Source organism: Zootoca vivipara, chromosome 5, assembly GCF_965207765.1.
Source record: "Zootoca vivipara chromosome 5, rZooViv2.hap1.1, whole genome shotgun sequence".
Taxonomy (NCBI): domain Eukaryota; kingdom Metazoa; phylum Chordata; class Lepidosauria; order Squamata; family Lacertidae; genus Zootoca; species Zootoca vivipara.
In genome coordinates, this window is record NC_142588.1 from 90,759,060 (window position 1) to 90,783,769 (window position 24,710).

A 24,710-nucleotide genomic window follows, 5' to 3' on the forward strand; every position below is an offset into this window, starting at 1 on the left:
AAAATGGACAGAGATAGTACACAAATATATCTCCATATGCCAGCTCAGCACTATCACATAGCATCACATAGAATCATGGAATCATAGGGTTGGAAGAGACCAAAAGGGCCATCCAGTCCAACCCACTGCCAATCACATACCTTTTGAACGTGCAAAAACCTCCATGAGATGATGGGCCTCCTCCATGCCTTTGATGCTCCATGCCTTTCTTACCCAGCCCCAGCTTCCGCATAGTAACTACACCAAAGCATCTCTGTTGCCTCCAGGTGTGACCATTTGAAAATAAAATACCTATGATACTATCTTATTACTGTCAAGATAGTAATAAGAGATATAGCATGTTAGCCAAGTTAATAAGAGTTTAATTTGTTCAGATAACTTATAAAATAGATAGGAAACAAGATAGGGAAAGTACTAAGGGAAGGATAGGAGGAAGTCAACAATGTTAGAAATTATGATAGAAAAAGATGATTATTTTGGGTTCCCCTCCTCTCTTTTGTAGTGTTTGTATTTTGTATTGTGTATCCTGTTTTTTCTTTCTCTGTATGTTGTATGTCTTTGCAATTTTATTCTCTCTCTCTATATATATATATATATATATTCGATGAGAAATAATAACTTACAGAAATCAATGTGAAAAGTTGCCATCTCAGAAGAAACAATGTTTACTGAAGTTCATGTCATTGCATGTAAGAGCTATTTAGTCTCTCTAAAGCACAGAACTACAAGATGAAAAAGAATCTTAGTTTATTGCACAGGTATTTCTCTGAAACAGACCAGTCTTGCTTGCTTTACACAATGCCTATCAAAACCTCGCTTTCTATTGCTTTCTATTCTATTCAGAAATTTCATCACTGCTTCATGCAAAAGTTTTGGCTTTCCCAAATAGAAAAAAAATCAGGTGGTCCCAGAAGTTGCTGCACTTTACAGTAGCAGCTAAAAGTGAGATTTCCCAAATATTTGTGTCACAAAATCAGTCTTAAATCATATAAATCAGGCATGACCAACAGGTAGATCCTGTTATAAGCAAAAATCTGCCCTTATTCCCTTATGGGGTACACAAGAGCCCTTATTGGGTTCTCCATTGATCGGAGAATATAACAGAGGCCAACGAGAGAATTTTGAGAAGCAAAGCCTTTATTTTTTTTGCTGTTGCAACAGGGTCCTTCCCCTCAAGCAGGAGTACAAGGAAGGAACCCCGAACAAAAGAGAACCCCCACTTTTATCAGTTTTCCCATCACCAAGAAACACCCCCAATCATCATTCCTACATCACAGCTATGTAATCAATACCTCACAAAAAGGAGGGTTCAAGGTAGAAATATGAGCACTTTTGACACCTTTCGTAGTCCTCCTCTCACCCCTCCCAGGTGCAAATTCCTAAACACAAGGAGAAATTAACATTTTCGTAAGAGTTGATCACTGTCTTTTGTTCGGAGGTGACTTCCATTGTGAATGAGATGGCTAGCAGTCTGGCACCATTGATGGGGAAATGTCCAGTTGGCAGAGCCTCCGGCTTACAGGATGATGGCTCCCAAGTTACTAGTCATGTGGAAATGTGTGTGTGATTCAGTGGGGTGGGGGAAATTCCTACAACAAGATGGATATCACTTTAATTCTGATCAGTTTGGGAGAGTCAAAATGGTTTTCAGGCCTGTCTCCCTGTACTGTTTGCTTGGTACATTTATGACCATTTATTATATATGTGTGACCTCAAAATTCTTATAACAATCCCCTGCTGAACCTGGTTGATTGCAGGATGAATCAAAGTGGGCAAAGAATGTCCATATCCTCCCCAAAAGTCTGGCCAGTCCACCCCCCAAAAAGCTTGACAACTCTGATCAATCCTCCCCTACCACCATCCCCACCCCACGCTCCTCCTCCCTCCAATGACAATGGGTAGATCACTGCCAGTTGTTTTTTTTTAATACTGGGAGTAGATCACAGTCTCTTGGGAGTTCGATGTGCCTGATATAAATCACACTTCCTCTCATCTGCGTGACCCATATAAGAATGATTATAGTGTTAGATTTTATTACATGACTTGCAATCACGTTCCAAGGCTACTTACATATGGTGTCACACCCCTTGTTGCTTATTTGTTTTTTAACAACTGAGCATATATAAACAGAGAGTACTGCTGATTTCTCTGAGGAAAGTAAAAGCCCTTAGGGAAAGCAAGTTGAACCTGACCAGGCAACCTAAGGAGAAAGACATAGCAAGAGAAGGATGGAGATATGGGCATTTTTTATTGCTCTGCTGGTGGTTCTTCTGATTCTGCCCTACCTGAAACAGCTTTGGTCACACAGGCATTACCCTCCAGGACTTCTTAAGCTTCCTCTCATTGGAGCCACATGGCTGTTTGGATTCAAGATTCATGAAAATACTCTCGTTCAGGTACTTATTGCTTAGTGATAATTCAGTCTAATGTCAGCAATTGTTTTCTCTATTTTCCCCAACAATTGGGATATTTCAGCTTAAACAATAGCATGGGTTAACATGGTAATTGACATAAGCCTCCATTGTCAGAAGCTGTACGCAATACAAATAATAGTAATAATGTAAATATTATTAATAATATTGAAAAGCACAAAACCATATACAAGTTGGAAATAAGCATTAAAAATTACTTATTGTATACTATTTATTGTATTGTATACTATTAAACTGAGGAAGGAGGAGAGAACACCTTCAAAGGAAGAATGGTTTATGAAAATCTTGGAATATGCAGAGATAGCAAAAATTGATAAAAGATACAAATTTAGAATCTTTTAAAGAAGACTGGAAACCCTTTCCAGTCTATAAAAGAAGAAGAAGAGAAAAAGAGTTTGGATTTGATATCCCGCTTTATCACTACCCAAAGGAGTCTCAAAGCGGCTAACAATCTCCTTTCCCCTCCTCCCCCACAACAGACACCCTGTGAGGTGGGTGGGGCTGAGAGACTTCAGAGAAGTGTGACTAGCCTAAGGTCACCCAGCAGCTGCATGTGGAGGAGCGGAGACGCGAACCCGGTTCCCCAGATTACAAGTCTACCGCTCTTAGCCACTAAACCAGTACACCACACATATGCAAAGACCACAGTGGGGTTTGAAGTGTAAGAAAACAGCAGAATATATTAAGAAACATTATTATTACAAAAAAAACAACAACAAAATACTGGCCACATAGGTCCTCAGCATTCATTCATGGCAGCCTCTCAACAGGTACTAACCTGCATGTGCTATTCAATTTTCTTAACCCTGGGAATTTTGTTTAATCTTTTCCACTCAAACAAGAAGCACTTATAAAAAACAAATTATAAACTAAAACCCCAAATTCTTCTTAAAGGATCTCTGCAGTAAACTAGGGTTGCCATATTTTAGGAAATTGTTGAGCTTTTTCCATTGCCAGACATCCAGGTGTTCCCTAACATTTTCCCAATTCCTGTCAGGACATGTCAGGAATTTTCCTGATGTATGCCAAGCCTACAGTAAGTGCTAATCTCCAGGTAATCCTTTTACCAAGATTACAAGGCCAGGACTGCAAAAACAAAACTATACCATGATAAATCCCTGAAATGAGATATTGATAAAGTGAATGATACTAAAACTAAACTAATGATTACTCAAAGAAACACAATTAGCTTAAATCTCCCAAAAGAAACTTAGATAAAGAAAATACATGAATTTTTCAAAGTAACCTCTAAATAAAGTAAACCTTGACAAGGTGCCAGCTAAGTGACTCGATTCACTGGAAAATCTCTCTGTTTCCTCAGAAGAAAAATATTTAAGGGCTGAGGTTTCCTTATAATCAAAAGCTAAACAGGAGCTGTAAACTCTGAAAATAATTGAAAATTACATAACAGTCAGGGATGAACTTCCCCAAATAAGACTATAGTTGTTTAAACTACAGGTTAGCTAACCTATGGGACAATTCAACCAATGAATACCATTGCTCTTAGAAAAAGGTTAAATAAAGGGCTGTAAAAGCTCTCCTAGTAGTGATGTTGTAACTGCTGGAGGGTGTTTCTGATTCTTGGATTATATACTACATAATATTCCTTTAAGTCTCTCTGTTCAGAGTATTTTAGAACCAGCATTATGTAAGTTTGTTGCATTTTACTATTGAAAGTGTCCTTTGACACGCCCTAAGACAATCAATTGATCCTGGCCCTTTAAGAAATGGAGCTCCACTCAGTATATAAATCAAGAATCAGAAACACCCTCCAGCAGTCTGAACAATGACTGGAAATGGATTGGAATTATGGCAGGCAGGCAGGCAGGCAGGCAGGGGAGGATCATATTCTATAATTTAAATACAATTATGAAAACTCTTTAAAAAATACAAAATTACTCAACCATCAGATATGGTAATAATTGGTAATAATCTCTAGCCCAGACATGGAATTGGTAATAATCTCTAGCCCAGACATGTATCATCTTAATTCCTTGCCATATGGTGGGAGTTATAGTTCAAAAGCATCTGGTGGTCTACAGGTTCCACATCCCTGCACACACAAAGATTGTGGCAAGATGATTTTCTGGCAATGACTTGTGAATCTACTTGTAAAACAAATGGGTTGGAATTATGGGAGGGCGGAAGGCAGGCAGGAAGGAAGGAAGGAAGGAAGGGGAGGAGAAGGAGGAGGGGGAGGGGAAAATGTTAGTAAGAGAACTGCAAATAGTGAGAAACTGCAGAGGTTAGGGAGGATGACCTTATCGTATTAAGTTGAAATATTCAACTGCATTTTTTGAACACATCATTCCTCTCCTCTCTTTTGAATCAAATGATAGCTGGGAAAGCAACACGGAAATATTTTCACCCTATGGATAGGACATCTACCCATTGTAGTACTGTCTGGATACCAAGCAGTGAAAGAAGCTCTCATTGACCACTCTGAGGAATTAGACGAGCGACCAGAGACTCCTTTCCTTATGAAAATAGGAGAAGGAAAGGGTAAGTAGTGAAGAATGAGAATTTCTACTGGTATTTTCCCAAGACAAAACATTTAAAGATCTGTCCAGAAAAAGAGAATATGGTGCAGAATTCACCCTGAATAAAGAAAACCCGTCTGGTCGGACCAGTAGAAGTAGGAACTGGTTGACATCACACATAAAAACAGTGTGGGAAAAATTGGCTGAATTGGGTTTGTTTGGTTTTCCATAATTTTTTATTGAAACTTTTCAGCAACGCTAACTAATCTAAAAAAAATATAAAAAAATTCCTCCCAGCAGCACCTTAGAGACCACCTAAGTTGTCATTGGTATGAGCTTTCGTGTGCATGCACACTTCTTCAGATACACTGAAATAGAAGTCCACAGACGCTTAGATGTGGTGAGAGGGGGGGAGTATATCTCAGAAGGGTGAATGACTGACTGATAGCTGTCAATGACTGATAATGACTGCAAATGGTCTTGCATGTAAAAGCAAGGGGTGAGATAGCTTTATCATGTATAATGAGATAAGAATCCAATGTCTTTGTTCAACCCAGGTCTCTCCATGGTTTTGAGCTTGGTGATAAGTTGCAGTTCAGCAACAGAACTGCAACTTATCACCAAGCAACTTATCACCAAGCTTAAAACCATCAGTTCTCGCAGAAGTCCCTTAATTGAATTGGGTTTGTGATTTGACTTTACTGCTAGTATTTAACATTATGAGAAAACTCAGGTGATACCTGCAACTTCACTCTTTGTTGCAAAAATTACCACTGTTGATAAAGATAAACCCAACTCCCTTGTTAGCTTTGCTAGGAATAATAGGTCAATCAAAGCAACATTCATTTCATTGGGAGATGATGACCTTTTTGCTGGTAAATGCTTGCTTTGAAAAAGCTAAATGTTGACACTGTACCGCAGGGCTGTCAATAGACTCATGATATCCTCAGGTGTGGTCTGTTGCTCTGGCTGAGAAACTGACCTGCCAGGTCAGGGTGGCCAGAAGCAAAATAAGTTCTTTATCCTTCTACAGCTCTCCATCCATTTGTCTCCTAAATGAGAAGTGAAATTTGATCGTGACGACCTTCCATGGAAAGATCTAAACTGTGTAATAAATGAAGACAGATTCTGCATCAATTCGTAATTCTTTGCTTTAGCGAGACTAAGCAGCTCTTACATGCAAGGGCATGAACATCAGTAAACATTGTTTGTTCTGAGAAGGCAACTTTTCACATTGATTTCTGTAAATAATTATTTCTCATTGATTTTCCATAGGTATTATATTTTCAAATGGTCACACCTGGAGGCAACAGAGACACTTTGGTGTAGTTACTATGCGGAAGCTGGGGCTGGGGAAGAAAGGCATGGAGCACCAAGTAGCAGAGGAGGCCCATCATCTCGTGGAGGTTTTTGCACGTTCAAAGGGTATGTGATGATGGGTGATGGTGCTGAGTTGACATATGAAGATATATTTGTGTAGTACCACTGCCCATTTTAGGAAGGAATGTGAAATGTTTTTCTTGGTTCCTAATGGAGATCTCAACAGTATCTCTTGGCCACCATGAAATCCCACTATCAGTATGAACAGGAGCAGCTGAACTAACATCATGTTGTTGTTGTTTAGTTGTTTAGTCGTGTCCAGCTCTTCGTGACCCCATGGTCCAGAGCACGCCAGGCACTCCTGTCTTCCACTGCCTCCAGCAGTTTGGTCAAACTCATGTTAGTACAGTAGCTTTGAGAACACTGTCCAACCATCTCGCCCTCTTTCGTCCCCTTCTCTGAACTAACATTAGTATAACTTTATTTTGCAGGTCAACCACTTGACCCCTCCATGCCCATCACTAATTCAGTTTCCAACGTGATATGTGCTGTGGCTTTTGGGCAACGGTTTGCTCTTGGAGATGAAAGGTTCCAGAAGCTGATGGAAGCCATGGATTTTCTCCTAAAATTTTTATGTAGCTTCTTTCATAGTGTGAGCAGTCATTTCCATTCCTACTAAGCCAAACAGGTGTCCTTTAATACCACATGCCAGTGTTCTGGAATCCATTATGATAGAGGATAGAGCATTGGAGAATTGAGGTCAGGTTTAAATTGATCTGAGATAAGGGTTACTTTCTATCTCACAGCCTGATCAATTTCTCATGATTATCATTGAGATAAAAAAAACATGAGTAAGAAGACTTTGTCCACTACAGGAGACTCTTGGGAGGAAAGATGGGATAAAAATGGAACAATGACTTTCAGAATAGGTCATCGAGAGCCCACCAAGGGTAACAGAGGGGAACAAATGAATCTTTTCACTAAAGGAATTACATACAGTGGTACCTCGAATTACGAATGACTCTACATCCAAATTTTCCAAGTTCTGAAGGAAAAAAATGGCCACACACTATCAAATTTACCGACATCCGATGGAAAACCACGGACGGCTTTAGATGGGGTTTCCTTGACTTATGAATTTTTAGATGCGGTTTACTCGACTTGCGGATTTTTCCATCTCCCCCCCCCAATGCATTCCTATGGGGAAAGCCACGGAAGCCGCTTTTTCAGACTTCTGAATTTTCTGACTTACGAACGGATTAAATTTGTAAGTTGAGGCACCACTGTAGTTGTGTTGCCCCATGGAAACCTAAATGTGTCTACTCTCTGCCCACTTAGCAGTGGCAATCATGACAGCGTCCATGTATGAGACCCCTGCAGCCACCACCTTGGCTGGAGTTTTTTTTTTTAATGAAAGAGAGACCTGCAACTCAAGCACTATCCCTACTGCTGAGGAAAGCAGCCCCCTTCTGCATGACCCAACTAAACCCTTCCCCCAAATTTCAGCTCAGTTCTCCACATTTCTACATCCATTCCTAATTTGTAAAAAAAAAAAAAAAGTACTCATGAAACTTACTTGAATTCCCGCCCCATCCCTATTCTCCACCTACCAGAAAAGGCCACTAACTTGTTCCAGGAGTGGTCCCTCAATTGTGCCCAGTTTTGGGATGATGCCTGGGAGCTGGAAAAATATTTTGAGCCATAGTTTTCTTCCACATTTTCATCTAGGGATAATTCACAGAATCCAATCATTGTGGGATTCCAGAGAAGCTATATACACCTTCCTTCTTCTTAGTGTGACTCAAATTAACATGCTAGCCCTGAAGAATAATGCAGAACAGGTTTTTAAGTGCTAATCCAAAGCACAAACAGTGCGACCAAGCTTCCTCATAGTAATGACAGCATTTCTGCTCTCTTTCCTCTAGCTTTATGAAATGTTCCCATGGCTCATGAAACATCTCCCAGGGCCCCACAAGAAGGCCTTGTCCTGCAGAGAGATGGTGATTTCATTTGCAAAGGAGAAGATAGAGAAGCATAAGGAGAATCAGTCTCTGCATGACCCACAGGATTTCATTGATTTCTATCTGCTTCAGATGGAGAAAGTAAGTATCAGCTTTGAAGTTGAATGCTGCTCATCCAAGGAATCATTATATTCCATGTTATAAGTGAATACTAATCTCTTGCCTGGAAGCCAGTACAGTGGTACCTTGGTTCTCAAACTTAATCCGTTCCAGAAGTCTGTTCCAAAACTAAAGCGTTCCAAAACCGAGGCACGCTTCCCCATGCAAAACAAATTTGTCCGTTCCAGACTTTTATAAACAACCCCTAAAACAGCAATTTAGCATGAATTTTAATATCTAATGAGGTCATTGACCCATAAAATGAAAGCAATAATCCATGTACCCCACTATAAAATAAATAAGACAGTATTGTAGATGATAAAAATAAAAATTCTTTCTTACCTGCACCGAAGATAGTCATTGTTTGGATGGGGGGCATTTATCTATTTCTGCAATCACAGAATCAATCAATTATAAAACAAGAACAAGCTACAGTCACAAAAAACCAGACAAATATCACCTCAGAACACTGCAATTGGAAATGGAAGCCTTTGATTCCAATGGAGGGGACACAAATTAGCAGTGCAACAGTGAAAATGGAAGCTCAGGAGCTCATTCGGCTTCCGAAGCAAAGTTCGCAAACCAAAACATTGACTTCCAGGTTTGCAGCATTCATTTTCCATATTGTTCGGGAACTAAGGTACCACTGTATATATTTTTTAATCTCAGTTGAAAATGGCATTGAGTTCCCCCCAAATATTTCTCATAGTCAGTTTAGTTGCAAATGTGGGTTGATATCCATCCATAAGCATCTATAGAAATGGTTAAGAAATGTGAGTGTAAAGGAGTGGAAACAAGTGTGTTAAGGGGTCTTGCTTTGGAGCATTCCTTCTGTACATAATTTTTTTGTTAAGCTAAACTATGACTTCAAATCCCTGTCTCATCTATCTTCATATACTAGAAAGGACAAAATATATTTTCATCTTTCCCTCTTTGAACAATGCTTAGTTATTATGGTGACAAAAGAACGGTTAAATATGTTTAGTGGAAAGTACCATATTTCGCCACTTAATTGTCACCTTTTTATGTCAATTATTCTTTTCAAAAAAGGGAGGTGCGACAATTATGTGGTGAAAAACCAAGGCATGACCCTTATGCGAGGAAATAGTTTTTATTAACAAACATACTTATGTTAACATTGTTTATTACTTGTTACTAACTGTTTCTGGTGTGATTAGGATGCAGCACACTGAGAATGCCCTGTGAGTGACTATTATGTGGTGAATGCTTTGGGACTGATTTTATGGCTTTTAAAAAAGAGCTTGACTATTTTGTGGTGGTGTCCATCAGGCAGTGAAATATGGTAGCACACATTTGGAATATCTGATGCCAGAGTTTCCACTGGATCCCTCTTTTCATGCCAGTGTTGGCTTATTATGCCAACCCACAGTAGCTATTGCTGTAAATACAGATATTCTTATCATAACCAGCTATGAAGCACAACACCCATGAGCCAGGCTGTGGCAGCTGCCTTGGACAGTGGAATGCCAACAGGAGGCATCTCTGGAGGTGTGCTGCCTAGCCAGCTGCTAGTGGAGAAGCAAAGGGGACAGCTTCTGGCAATATTTCACCAAAATCTTCCAAGATCTCACTGAGCCCCCTGTTTTTGTTGCCGCTTTGTGAACATTGCTGTGCAACCCAGGTAAGGCAGGCGGCAGCAACAGGCTTTCTTCTTCTTCTTTGGTGATCACTCGTAGCTGAGTAGGATTGTCTTCCATGAACACGGTTTTAACAATGGGTCCGTAAGTGACTGTGGAGGCCAATTCTGGATTCACACGTCATTCCACAATGGGGACATTGGTTTCTGGGTGGTAGTTGATCAGTGGTGACCCCACTGGGCGTGGTAATTCATTCAGGGAAAAAGGGAGGCAGACTATGTTTAGGGCACCTTTCTAGCCCCTCCCCCTTTTTGGAGTGAGCAGAGTGGATCCTAAAAAGGGCTGTTCAGTCATGGATACAGCTGCTGAGCTCCTCAACTGCCTCGTTCCTTGAGTCAGAATGACTGAATCTGTATCCACCGCCAATGTGCTTGTTCATGACTAAGGGCTTCCTGATTTCACAATCCTGTCCCCGTTACCATAGGGGTCAATCACCGTGGAACTTTTGATATTTGGGTTTGGTGTGGGTTTTTTGGAAGACACCTGTACATGAATTTGTTTTGTGTGTGTAGATCAGTGCACACTGACCAATACACAGTCTTCGCAGTAAGGCTCTGTTCTGCTGGCATGAGTAGTCACAACGACTGGTAAATTCTTATCTCCTGCAGCTTTCATCCACCTTTACAGCCATTGTAACATACTTCTTTGTATCATCCGTCTGTTCTGCCGTTTATGACTTCTTGGATCATTCTTTGTCTTGCTCCTCCCCTTTGACCTTACCACCTTGGGTGACCCTGCTGGGAGTACGAGATTCCCAATGGCTTCACTCACAAGCGTCATAGGAATGTACAAGCCCACTCACCACGACAAGGTGATGATCCAGCGAGTGACGGCAGCAACAGTAGGGCGGTGGTGGCAGCAGCTTCCCATTTCACCTCAGGCAGTGTAAGAGGACACCCCACCCCTCATGAAGCATGTGTGGGTGGTATGGTAATAAGTGGGGGGAAGAAGATGAAGTGCTGAAGGACAGGTTGTAATGCATGTAAATGACATGTCACTTCCCCCATTTTCAACACCAGAGCAGGAATGACCCAGAGTCCACCTATGATGAAGAAAACTGGGCCCAGTGCATTTTTGACCTCTTTGTAGCAGGGTCGGACACAACCACGGCTTCTCTGAAATGGGCACTTCTCCTCCTGGCAAGTCATCCAGATATCCAAGGTGAGAGAGGAGAGCAAGGACTTCTCTTGATCACTGTGGGGGACCATAATTCTTTAAAGGTTTCATATCGGAAAGAGTTAAAAGTGAGTTTATGATGTAAATTATTGAAGGCAAATGAGATTGAAATAAGCTAAATGTTGTTGACTTACATGTCTGGAAAGATAGTTTTTCCCACCAACATTTTCCTACATAGTTTCTGGAACCTATAAAAAAACAGAAGCAAAAATGTAAAATGCCCAGTAAGCTGGGACTGGGGGAAACCATGGGCCTTGCCCTTAAATTCACTGAATGAGCGAAATAGTCAAGTAACAAAATAAAATGTCTCTTAGAAGTTTACAGTTGGACATGAGTTTAATGGCAATGCTCTGTCATTTGTCATCATGGATGCCTACAATTGTAGGGTTGGAAGGGACCCCAAGGGTATTCTACTACAACTCTCTGCAATGCAGGAATCAACACGTTCCCCCATCCAGCAGCTAGCAGTTTCTTTATGCAGCAAATGTACAAGAATGCCCCTGCTGTGAAATAAGTGACCGAGCGTCATCCCTGCCTCTCCATGCTCCAGTACATGAAGGACATGGGCTTGCTGATTAGAAGGTCAACAGTTCGAATCTGCGTGACAGGGTGAGCTCCTGTTGCTCTGTCCCAGCTTCTGCCAATGTAGCAGTTCAAAAGCATGCCAGTGTAAAAAAACAGGTAGTGCTGTGGTGGGAAGGTAATCAGCATTTCTGTGCGCTCTGACACTCATCATGGTTTCCAGTTGAGCCAGAAGTGGTTAAGTCATGCTGGCCACATGACACGGAATGCTGTCTGTGGACAAACACTGGCTCCTTCACCTCCTTCCTTTGACTGAACTTAACTGCCCAGAGGTCCTTTACTTTTACCTTTACATGAGTGATGCTAGCCAAAGATCAGGTGAGGAAATGAGGATTAATGAAACAAAGGAGGAAATATTGGGGGCCGGGGGTGAAGACTACCGTGTTTCTCATATTATAAGACATGTCTTATATTTATTTTTTCCTCAAAAAAACCCACTATGGCTTATTTTCAAGGGATGTCTTATTTTTTTCCTCCTCCTCCTGCCACGGCTGGCATTGCTGCTGCACCTATCACTATGTCTTATTTTCGGGGTATGGCTTATATTCCTTGAATGCTTAAAATCCTGCTATGGCTTATTTTATGGGTATGTCTTAAAATATGAGAAACAGGGTATACAGGTGAAAGCTGGAAAATATCGTCGAAAAGTGCATGAGAGCCAGTGTGGTGTAGTGCTTAAGAGCGGTAGACTCGTAATCTGGTGATCTGGGTTCGCATCTCCGCTCCTCCACATGCAGCTGCTGGGTTTGTTGGGGGAGAAGGGAAAGGAGAATGTTAGCCGCGTTGAGAATCCTTCGGGTAGTGATAAAGTGGGATATCAAATGCAAACTCTTCTTCTTCTTCTTCTTCTTCTTCTTCTTCTTCTTCTTCTTCTTCTTCATTTCAGTAATGTAACTTATTATTATTTATTTTTCTTTTAATTTTTACAAATGCTTTCTTTTGGAAATTCCACAGTAATAAAACAAATAGTTACAATAATACAAAAATAAACATTTCTATTACATTTCATTAATTACATTCCATTTATAATTGACCCGCCTAAAGACAAATAATTACAATTATAACAAATAAAGGCTTGACATATCTTGCTTTGTATGTCATGCATCCATCTCATATATTGGCTTCACCTTTTAAATTGAATTACTGAAATAAATGCACTTTTTGATGATATTCTGATTTTCCAAGTTTCACGTGTATGTATGGTTCTGGTAACCAGAAACAACTGAGATGAGCTTCACTTTCAACCTTTTCACACCTGGGATCTTGAGTGGGGACGAACCATTTACACTGACTTGAGCTCCTTGGAGAAATTGGTGGCCTATGAAAGCAAGAAACTGGGACTCATTCACAGAGATTTATGGAATATGTTCAAGGGAAATAAATGTCCACCTGAAATAAAATGCAGTATTCAAAATAAACCTTTTGTTTCCATTATTTTTTCCAGATAAAATGCACAAGGAAATCGAAGATGTCATAGGTTCTGCTCACTCAATCTGCTATCAAGATAAGAAGATACTGCCCTACACCAATGCTGTGATTCATGAAATGCAGCGCTTTAAATATGCCATTCTTTTGGGGTTTCCTAGGCAATGTTCAAAGGATGTGAAGCTGTGCGGTTTTCTCATTCCCAAGGTATAAATGTGTGATACAGCTGCACTCCTGTAGCCCAAGAACAAAGAGCAGCAAAAGGGTTCATATTGAGAGATGCAGCCAGCCATACAGGAACTTCTTGTCTAGTCAAAAATCTGAAGGGCAAGAGCAGGAGCTCCGCCTGCAGACATGTTTCACAATCGGCAAGTGCCATTCCATGGGGAAATTGTGGCAGGGGAGGAGCATGAAGTGGACAGAGGTCTGAGCCTGGCTGTGAGCTTTCATTTTAAAAGAGGTGGGGGAAGGTGATAAATACAAAGCCAGCCATAATAATAATAATAATAATAATAATAATAATAATAAATTCAGATCAGTCTCTGCAATGATTAGTCTTGGGATAATGTGGGGCAAAAAAAAGAGGTATTGATCTGAATGCATTCCAAGTCAATTCTGGGCTGCATCAATAGGAGTATAGCATCTAGATCAAGGGAAGTAATAGTACCACTGTATTCTGCTCTGGTCAGACCTCACCTGGAGTACTGTGTCCAGTTCTGGGCACCACAGTTTAAGAAGGATACTGACAAGCTGGAACATATCCAGAAGAGGGCAACCAAAATGGTTAAAGGCCTGGAAATGATGAGGAACGGCTTAGGGAGCTGGGTATATTTAGCCTGGAGAAGAGAAGGTTAAGGAGTGATATGATAGCCATGTTCAAATATATGAAAGGATGTCATATAGAGGAGGGAGAAAGGTTGTTTTCTGCTGCTCCAGAGAAGCGGACACAGAGAAATGGATTCAAACTACAAGAAAGAAGATTCCACCTAAACATTAGAAAGAACTTCCTGACAGTAAGAGCTGTTCGGCAGAGGGATTTGCTACCAAGGAGTGTGGTGGAGTCTCCTTCATTGGAGGTCTTTAAGCAGAGGCTTGACAGGCATATGTCAAGAATGCTTTGATGGTGTTTCTTGCTTGGCAGGGGGTTGGACTGGATGGCCCTTGTGGTCTCTTCCAGCTCTATGATTCAATTGTTTCTTCTTTGCAGGGGACTATTATTTTTCCTGATCTGCGCTCTGTTCTTTTTGATCCGACACGATGGGAAACACCTGAAGAGTTCAACCCAAATCATTTCTTGGACAAGGATGGGCAATTCGTGGACAGGGAAGAATTTCTGCCATTTGGTGCAGGTAAACACGGAAGACCAAGCTATGTTGTGATCTGAAGATGTGCTTATCTGTCTGCTTCCAGGAAATGAAATCAGCAGCAGCACATGAGGGAGTGGGCATGAGCAGAAGCAGCATCTTTCTGGCTGGAGTGGAAATGCTGGTCAGCAGAATGGGGCAAGGCAGTGGCAAGTTAACGTGCTCTCTGAGTTGGTGGCTTGGGACCAGAGCCGTAGCTAGGTGATCTTGTGCCCCTGACAGAACTGTCCAGATTGCAGCCCTTAGCCATGGACAAATTACCGGTAGCTCTTCTTTCCACCTCTCCTCCAACCCCCCTCCATTCAATTTCTCACACACTTCACCTTGCATTGAATTCCTTCACAGAAAATCCAATATTTAATTTGTTATGTATAATAAAAGGTTTCAGCAAAGCAAATGACATTCAGATGGCAGTTGACAGTTTTTTTTATGTAATTAAGTTGTAAAACAATATACAGATAGGCCTAAAAGAAACGTAGAGAAATGTCATAGTGATTTGTTCCACATTGATAACTTTACATTGTAATACTATATGATGTAAAATGGCATTGCTTTCACAATATCTGTGTTATTTGGTTGATATAAATAAGAAAACTAATATTATTATTCACAAGTCACGTTACAAATTCTTATACACAAGAGTTGTTATTTGAAATATTTTTAAAAAGTAAAGTTAGGCCAACTCTGGCTTTAAGTAGCAATCTCCTCAATGAAGTCTGATATGATTAGAACTTTATTTTTCTTGTTTTAATCAAAGAAGACTCAGTAAGAATTTCACCAAAGTCTATTTTTGATGCTAGTTCATACTCGATGGACAAGATTGCTAGATTTGTTAGTCTGGTTTCACTCATACTTGATCTTAAGTAGTTTTGTATGAGTTTTCATTTATTGAAACTGAGTTCACAAGATATTACACTTCCTGGCATAGTGAGAAATATTCTCAGTGCTACAGTAAAGCTCCACAAACGTCTGCCTTGTCTAGGATTCATTCCGGCAAATGTCCACAAACCCAGAAGTTCTGGAACGGATGACTTCCGGGTTTGTCACCCGGGCATGTGCAGAAGTGCTAAATCGTACTTCATTCATGCACAGAAGCACAAACTGCTCCATGCACACTTTGCCCTGCATCCCATTTGGCTAGCGGCCAGGACTCCGGAATGGATCCCGGCTGCAAAATGAGGTACGGCTGTATTTTGATATTGGGATAAACATCTCTTAATGCAGAAGAAACTGGTTTATAAACTGGAGCTCATCAGGGAGTTGAAATGGGCTTTGCCATCTTTAGAGTGTAGACTCCATGGCAAACAAGGATTGATTGCTGCATAATGTTTGAAGCAGTCGTGTGCTGCCAGTGGACCAGGGGGACTAGGCTAGTCCCCTATCTGTTCCTCATGTTCCTCATGTCTATGTTGCTCATTCCTTCAAAGTGAAGCCAGACTAGGACACAGGATCACAGTCTATTCATCTGAAATAAACTCTGGACAGTAGTCAGCTCAGAGAAGGTCAACTGTTGATATTAATGGACCTCACTTAGTTATAGTCCTTCATTTTAATGGGTCTACTCTAAGGGACACGGGTGGCACTGTGGTCTAAACCACTGAGCCTAGGGTTTCTGATCAGAAGGACGGCGGTTTGAATACCCATGACGGGGTGAGCTCCCATTGCTCAGTCCCAGTTCCTGCCAACCTAGCAGTTTGAAAGCACATCAAAGTGCAAGTAGATAAATAGGCATTTCCGTGTGCTGCTCTGGTTCACCAGAAGAAGCTTTGTCACGCTGGCCACATGACCTGGAAGCTGTAGGCCGGCTCCCTCGTCCAGTAAAGCGAGATGAGCGTCGCAACCCCAGAGTCATCCGCGATTGGACCTAACGGTCAGGGGTACCTTTACCTTACCTTAAAGCTTAGTTGACTGCCACCCTATTTTCAGCTCGTATTGTAAGCGTTGGAATCCCCCATCCCTCTTTCTCTGTGCAATGGCTATTTCACATTGAAAAACAATATTTTTATCCACATCACATGAGAAAAAGCATAAACAGCTAGCAATGCCGTTTGCACCGTGCAATTCTGTATAAATAGATGGCAGTCGGATACAAAACCTTTCCCTTTCTCCAAAAGGCTACTGGATTGCCGACGAGCTCCCCTGCTTGGCATGTTTCATTTCAGAGAGGATATCACGGGACCGATTTGCGCTAGGGCGCGTTTGTGCGTGTCCGCAGAAGTCACGCACTGAAGCACAATAACTTAACAATTGCTCAAGGCAAATCTCCACTCCTCTCCTCTCCTCTCCCACCTGTCCCCCCCTTTTCTTTTCGTTCCCCATCAAAGTGCTCGATCCGCCCTGCCCTGCCTGCTACCCCCAAGGTAACGATTCAGCCGTGAGATTGGAGCCTGCATTCTTCAGAAGTCGCGCAAAAACCAGGAAGTGAGAAAGGCAGAGCGGTGGGTGGAGGCTGGAGGGGAGAGAAGCGCTCTTAAGCAGCCAGGGAGGCAAGCAGTGTCCCTTCTACGGGTGGCAGCAGAAGCAGGAGGCTCCCTTAGGACTGCGGTTCCGAATGGTCCGTTCCAGCTGAGGTGGGAAAGCGAATGTGCTGTCTGAGGAAGCCGCGCTGTGCTCCTTTCCCCTCTGTTCCCGCTGTGGCGCCGGGCTGCATGATCCAGATGCTGCTGCTGCTAGGGAAAGAGAAGGCCACATATTTTTAGCTGATTTTGCGCCCGCCCCCCGGCCTGCACCCCTGGTGGGGGCCCATCTCACCACCCCCTAGCTATGGCTCTGCTTAGCTCTGGGGCCTCCATCACTTACCATCTGGACCTCCCTACATTTTCCACCTGTCCCTGAGAGAGGCATCACTGCCAGAAGCAGGATACTGCTGTTCCCTGTCTCAGTTCCATGCTAGTTCCTACCAAGGAGAAGTAAATCTGGCAGGACAGTTTGCTCCATGGTCTTAACCCCTTTCTGCATTGCTGATTTGGGCAGTTGAGCAAAGTTTTCCTTTCATTTCTTAAAATCAAGTTTTATTGAAAGTTTTATACGTGAGACACAATAAAAACCATATTAAAAAATTCCTTCAGTAGCACCTTAAAGACCAACTAAGTTTTTATATTGGTATGAGCTTTCGTGTGCATGCACACTTCGTCAGATACGTAGTGTATCTGACGAAGTGTGCATGCACACGAAAGCTCATACCAAAATAAAAACTTAGTTGGTCTTTAAGGTGCTACTGAAGGAATTTTTTTATTTTGCTTCGACTCAGACCAACACGGCTACCTACATGTAAATAAAAACCATGCTAATCTAGAAGGGAAAATAGAAAAAAGATTAGTAAAGGAAGAAAAGAAAGACAAGAAAAGAAGAAAAGGAAATTACAAAGTCCTCTATCAAAATTAAAACTGCACCCTTATTCTGCATACAGAAAAGTGAGTTATCCCAGTTCTCACTTGGGAGCTAGACACACTTACTTCAAGCCCTGGGCAATCCTCTTTGCCCTGCCCCTCACACAAGACCCTTCATCTGCAAGCCATCCTCTTCCTGAATGTATCTTCTTTGATATGGGATAAGGAACTTCAAATTACAGAACAAAACATGAGTATAAAAAGAAGAAAAGGGTTAGCACTGACCAGCCTAGGAAATTGACAGCAGCCTTAAGGTTTTCTTATCCTAACTAGTCATTTTGCCAAAGTGTTATGAAGAATGTTTATAGCTACAAAGCAATGAACACGGGAAAGTAAATTATTGCTCACTTACTGCCTTCCTCTTGTCTCCTCTTCAGGGGCTCGCATTTGTTTGGGAATGCAGCTGGCAAAGATTGAAATGTTCATCTTCCTGACCAGCCTGCTGAGGGCATTCAGCTTCCAGCTGCCAGAAGAAGTCAAAGAACTCAAGAAAGAGGCTATAATAGGGGCTACAACACATCCTCATCCTTATAAACTCTGTGCAGTTCCCCATTGCAACAAATAATAAAATATGAAAATATTAGGGGCTGCACCCCTGCTTCCTCCACTCGGCGACCCCTTTGCCACTCCTGACACATGAACCCCCTAGAATTTCCCCATCTCATTCCATGCAACTACCGAGGTCTCTTTTCATCTTTGCCGCTCAATTTCTGAAGCCACTTCTCTCTTATCTTCTGCAGCTCTGCTTTGCATCCATTTTCCCATCACCTCCTTTTCTTTAGGCCCTTTCATGTCCCTGCTTTCATCTTTATCCCTATCCCCATCCCTCCTTACTCCCTCCTCTTTGGCGCCGTTCTTTGCATCCCCATTCTTACTCTCCCTCCCCCCCCCCTTACTTTTCAAGATGAGCAAACTCCTAAGAGCAAGGCTATCAGCTTCTCCAGTTGAAGAAGGTTAACTTTCTTTGATGGATACTGTACATGTGTGCTTGCTAATAAAATATATTTTCTAAATCAGTACATTGAACCTGGAACTTGATGTTGAGGACCACACATGGTATCAGGAGTCAAATACATTGTGTGGAGGAACTATGGAATATTTGAAGCCTTCACATCCTTTTTCACAGTTAAGGAATGGGGGAAGTTTAAAACAGACGTTCCTCCTGACTTCCACTATCCTTTCCTTCAGTGGCAGAAGTTTGAGTAAAATGGAGATGGAGGAAAACTGAGATAACTGTGGCTTTAAACTCTAGCAGACCCTAGAATAATGGAGGGATGGAGGAACTCTGAGCAAAAGAAGCAGTGCTTATTGACTTCTGGTCTGCTGGCTGCTGCCATAGCTGATTGGTGAGAGAATCCCAAGCAGGGGAAAGGGGAGAAGGATTGAATTTAGCAAAAGTCCCTGTAAATATATTTATTTTGGATTGGGGAAAGTCCCCCTGAAAGCTGGAGTCAGGTCCTTGGAGGGATCAGCGAGCCGCCATTATGACATTATAATAGAAAGGAATCTGTCTGCCACTTTGAGGCTGGAAACTGTCAGTAGTGAAAAGAGCACAAAATATAAGGCTGTGTACATGAAGTTGGATAATGCTCTTTTTGTAAATGGATACAAAATTTTTAAGATATGAAGAATTAAAAATGAGAGTTTGCAACCAGATCGGACATGACTTTTGTTTTTGAACTTTGGAAATAAGCACTACGCCATTTCCTCTCTAGTAATCTCTGCTTTCCCAGGAAAGTTGAGACGAGCAGGATGTCAGTAGACAAAACATCATCTGACTTGGACTTTCAAAAACAACTTCTGGAACTTAATGAAGACATAAGATGTGACTTGAATCAGAACACAATACAGATTGCAAAAATGAAAAATAATAACTCAGAACTAGGGGGGAAATGAAGCAGGATCATTCCCAACTGAGAATTTAGACAAGAAAGGCTTGCAACCACCAGTTCTGGACCATGCAGAATTTAAAGAAGAAAGGGCAGGCAAAGGGAATATTGTTCCCCCAGTGAGAGGGGGAGAACAGGATTCATGTTTGATTCCAAGAGCTTTTAAAGAATAACCAGTATGGAATAATGCCCTCCCAGTGAGAGAGGGGGGGGCTGAATCCACAATTTGTTGTTGTTTAGTCCTTTAGTCGTGTCCGACTCTTCGTGACCCCATGGACCATAGCACGCCAGGCACTCCTGTCTTCCACTGCCTCCCGCAGTTTGGTCAAACTCATGTTCGTAGCTTCGAGAACACCGTCCAACCATGTCGTCCTCTGTCGTCCCCTTCTCCTAGTGCCCTGGTCTCTGGTTCCTCTGCCCCTTCGAAATCCAGCTTGCACTTCTGGGAGTTCTCGGTCCACATACTGCCTAAGCCTGCCTTGTAGAATTTTAAGCATAACCTTGCTAGCGTGTGAAATGAGCGCAATTGCGCGGTAGTTGGAGCATTCTTTGGCACTGCCCTTCTTTGGAATTGGGATGTAGACTGATCTTCTCCAATCCTCTGGCCATTGCTGAGTTTTCCAAACTTGTTAGCATATTGGGTGTAGCACCTTAACAGCATCATCTTTTAAATTTTTAAATAGTTCAGCTGGAATATCATCACTTCCACTGGCCTTGTTATTAGCAGTGCTTTCTAAGGCCCATTTGACTTCACTCTCCAAGATGTCTGGCTCAAGGTCAGCAACCACACTACCTGGGGTGTACGAGACCTCCATATCTTTCTGGTATAATTCCTCTGTGTATTCTTGCCACCTCTTCTTGATGTCTTCTGCTTCTGTTAGGTCCTTACCACTTTTGTCCTTTATTATGGTAATCTTTGTACGAAATGTTCCTTTCATATCTCCAATTTTCTTGAACAGATCTCTGGTTTTCCCCATTCTATTGTTTTCCTCTATTTCTTTACATTGCTCATTTAAGAAAACCCGCTTGTCTCTCCTTGCTATTTTTTTGGGAATCTGCATTCAGTTTCCTGTATCTTTCCCTATCTCCCTTGCATTTTGCTTGCCTCCTCTCCTCCGCTATTTGTAAGGCCTCATGGGACAGCCATTTTGCTTTCTTGCATTTCCTTTTCCTTGGGATGGTTTTCGTTGCTGCCTCCTGTACTGGGGCCAGAGTAAAATTGTGAAAGGGCTAAAAAGTGGAAAAGCAGTTGGATGGTGTTTTGTAGCATTTAAAGAATTGGGGAGGAAGCAGGGGATGACCAAGGAAGAAGGGTGGATAGGCAGGGATAGGGTGGGAGTGGGGTAAGGAGCAATAATAGATGTTACTTTTTGATTGCTTTAGATCAGGCATCCCCAAACCGGCCCTCCAGATGTTTTGGCCTACAACTCCCATGACTCCGAGCTAAGAGGACCAGTGGTCAGGGGTGTTGGGAATTGCAGTCCAAAACATCTGGAGGGCTGAAGTTTGGGGATGCCTGCTTTAGATGGTCCGAAACTGGAATGACCTATGGAACTCGCTGAAAAATCTGGGAGACCCTTAATCCAGGGGAAGGGGGGCTGATTTAGTTTTAAATGATTAAATGTTATTATGTTAGAAAAAAATATTTTTTGAATTCATGGAAAGTTTTTGGTAATAAATTTTAGGCTAAGGGGAGAAATAAAAGATAGAGGACAGGAAAATATTTTTTTTTATTTGGATTAATTGATTAATTATTGGTGGACGATAATGGACGTTTTTTCAGAATAGAATAGTTGAGAGATAATGATAAAATGTGTTAGAATGATTTAAGATACAAAATGAAAATTGCTTAATTGAGATTTTAAAATGCAACCCAGTGTGGGGGGAATTGAGGAAATCAACAATGTTAAGTAAAAAATGTAAGAACTGTTATGTTTTTCTTTTTCATGTTTTCTTTTTGTTTTCTTTTTGTTTTATGTCTTTTGTGATTTTAGTTTTGTGAATACAGTGGTACCTCTACTTATGAATAACTCTACTTACGAATTTTTCTACTTACGAATGGAGCTCCGTCCGCCATCTTGGATGCGGTTTAGATAGGATTTTTTCTACTTACGAATTTTTAGATAGGGTTGCTTCTACTTACAATTTTTTCTCCCAATGCATTCCTATGGGATTCGACTTACAATTTTTTTCGACTTGCAAATGTGTGTTCGGAATGCATTAAATTCGTAAGTAGAGGTACCACTGTATTGGAAAATGAATAAAAATTATTTGAAAAAAAAGAAGCAGTGCTTATTTTCTAAAGAAATGTTTAGGGGTACTCTCATTTTGACTCAAGAAAATTGGGAAAAATAAATACAGTACAGTAAATGGACAAAAGTACAAAGATTCACAAAATGTTTAGGGGTATGTGTACCACTACATACCCCCATATATATATATATTTTTAAAAATGTTCTACCCCACCCATCTGGCTGGGTTTCCCCAGCCACTCTGGTCGGCTTTCAATAGAACATTAAAAACAGAATAAAACTTCAAACATTAAAAACTTTCCTAAACATGGCTGCCTTCAGATGTCCTCTAAAAGTCGGATAGTTGTTCATTTCCTTGACATCTGATGGGAGGACATTCCACAGGGCTCCCTGTAACCTTACTTCTCGCAACAGTATGTGTGCGTGTGTGTGTGTGTGTGTGTGTAGGTGTAGGTGTAGTAACATAGAGAAACAGCAGAGATGGGTTTATAAGCAACCACCCAAAAGCTAACAAAACAGAAGAATGAAATGGAAAGTGGAATTAAAGAGGACAAAGATACTTTCGAGAACAATATGGATGAAGGATGAAATGGTGGAGTTGGAGGCAACAGATGGTGTAATGAAGAAAAGGTGTCTGGAGGACTGAAACAGTCAAATGGTGGAGTTGTGATGTTGGAGGAGTGGAATAAGCCATGGATCAAGGGTCAGCAAACTTTTTCAGCAGGCGGCCGGTCCACTGTCCCTCAGACCTTGTAGGATCCGGCCCCCAGGCCTTAGTTTGCCTACCCGTATAGACCCTGATGTTGGGAAAGATTGAGGGCACTAGGAGAAGGGAATGACAGAGGTTGAGATGGTTGGACAGTGTTCTCGAAGCTACGAACATGAGTTTGACCAAACTGCGGGAGGCAGTGGAAGACAGGAGTGCCTGGCGTGCTATGGTCCACGGGGTCACGAAGAGTCGGACACGACTAAACTACTAAACAACAACATATTTATATATCATATATTTATATATCGTATATTTATCATATGCGGGGATTTTAACCAGGCAGATTTGAAAGTGGTTCTACCTAATTTCCATCAAAATATAAAGTGTGCAACCAGGGGAGAAAGGACTTTGGATAGGTTGTATACAAATGTTAAAGAGGCCTATAAGGCTGAATCGTTGGTGCACCTAGGCCAGTCTGATCATGTGTCTCTGCTCTTGACTCCGCATACATTCCATTGAGGAAATGGACTCCAATAATAAGGAGGGATATTACAATATGGCCGGCTGAAGCATCTCAACAGCTACAGGAGTATTTTCATGATACAGATTGGGAGGTATTTATCCAACAGGACCTAGAGACTCATACAGAGGGAGTGTTGGCCTACATCAGGTTCTGTGTTGACAATGTAACACAAAAGCGCCTGATAAAGATCTACCCAAACGGGAAGCCCTGGATGACAAGGGAGGTCCAGGGGTTGCTAAAGGCAAGGAATACTGCTTTTAGAAGTGGGAATAGGTCGCTGTACAGCACAGCCAGAGCGGATCTAAAGAGAGGCATCCGCGTGGCCAAGGAGGCGTATAGACAGCGGTTGGGGTATTATCTACAGAGTAATAACACCAGGCAGGTGTGGCGAGGTATACAGGAATTGACTGGTTATAAACCTAAAGATTGCCTGGTGGATGAGGGAGGGGCATCCCTTGTAGAGGAGTTGAATGGTTTTTTTCCGCTCACTTTAAAGCAACATCCGCAGCGACACCTATGGAGGTTTTGCCACCATCATTATTATTGTCACCATCATCACCACCGGTACAAGGGAATGTAGTATTCAATGTAGAAGGAGAGATGACGAGGGTGTTGAAAGGAATCAACCTAAGGAAGGCTACAGGGCCAGATGGAGTAGCCGGAAGGGTATTGAGAGACTGTGCAGATCAACTAGCAGGAGTTTTTACTGGGATTCTGAATTGATCCCTATCTCAGGCTGTAGCCTTATTAGATTAATAATGGTTCCTTCAGTTGCGCCCAGGCAGGGACAGGGACAGTCAATAACGACACTGAGGGTTGAATTCAGAGAAAGAGTTTAATCTCTATATAGAGAGACTCTTGGTGATCCATATTTCACGACAAGAGTAAAGAAAGACAAATTTGCAAAGATTCTTATACACTTCTTGGGCTCCCCCCCCCCCAGGAATCCACTCTGTAAGAGTGCGCACGCAAGAGGGTCATAGGTTACAAATACATATATGGATCTTCTTGTGTCCTGTCCTTCTCATAAACACATGCTGACTCAACAAAGCCTTCAGCCTTCAGTAAGGCTAGTTTGTGCATCAAGCTAGCAACTTCCAGCGTCAGGCTGGAAGTGCATCATCCGCTGATAAGCCCCTCTATGCCTCTCGTTCCGTCTTCCAGACAAGGCCAGCTATTCGGCCTTGATAGCAAGCAGGGCATCCTGTCTCACTGTTGAATGTTTTCATTACACTTTGACACAGAGGCACACAGGCAAAGAGAAAAGCATTTTAAGGAGAAAAGCATCCAAGGAATATGGGGACTAAGCCACACAGTCAGAATTATACAATGCAGGCAATGCAAACTATAGGATCAGATTTAGCTCAATAATACAATTAGCAAATCTCTCT

At 41.8% G+C, this 24,710-nt stretch overlaps 1 protein-coding gene across 1 annotated transcript; it reads left to right on the forward strand.

The window, feature by feature from the left end:
• The first annotated feature begins 1,379 nt into the window (after nucleotides 1–1,379).
• On the forward strand, nucleotides 1,380–19,820 carry LOC118078448 (cytochrome P450 2J2-like). The gene is made up of 9 exons (XM_060274312.2): nucleotides 1,380–2,396; nucleotides 4,772–4,934; nucleotides 6,188–6,337; nucleotides 6,724–6,884; nucleotides 8,158–8,334; nucleotides 11,030–11,171; nucleotides 13,213–13,400; nucleotides 14,401–14,542; nucleotides 18,324–19,820. Exons 1-9 carry the CDS (start codon nucleotides 2,229–2,231, stop codon nucleotides 18,509–18,511), a joined length of 1,479 nt encoding a protein of 492 aa, XP_060130295.1. The 5' UTR covers nucleotides 1,380–2,228; the 3' UTR covers nucleotides 18,512–19,820.
• Nucleotides 19,821–24,710: the final 4,890 nt, after the last annotated feature.

Excerpts from the sequence above, each read along its gene's own strand:
- LOC118078448 (XM_060274312.2), top strand. The coding sequence starts at position 2,229 with ATGGAGATATGGGCATTTTTTATTGCTCTGCTGGTGGTTCTTCTGATT. Across the intron at positions 4,935-6,187 it reads GAAAATAGGAGAAGGAAAGG|GTATTATATTTTCAAATGGT; the intron begins GTAAGTAGTGAA and ends GATTTTCCATAG. Across the intron at positions 6,885-8,157 it reads TATGTAGCTTCTTTCATAGT|CTTTATGAAATGTTCCCATG; the intron begins GTGAGCAGTCAT and ends TCTTTCCTCTAG.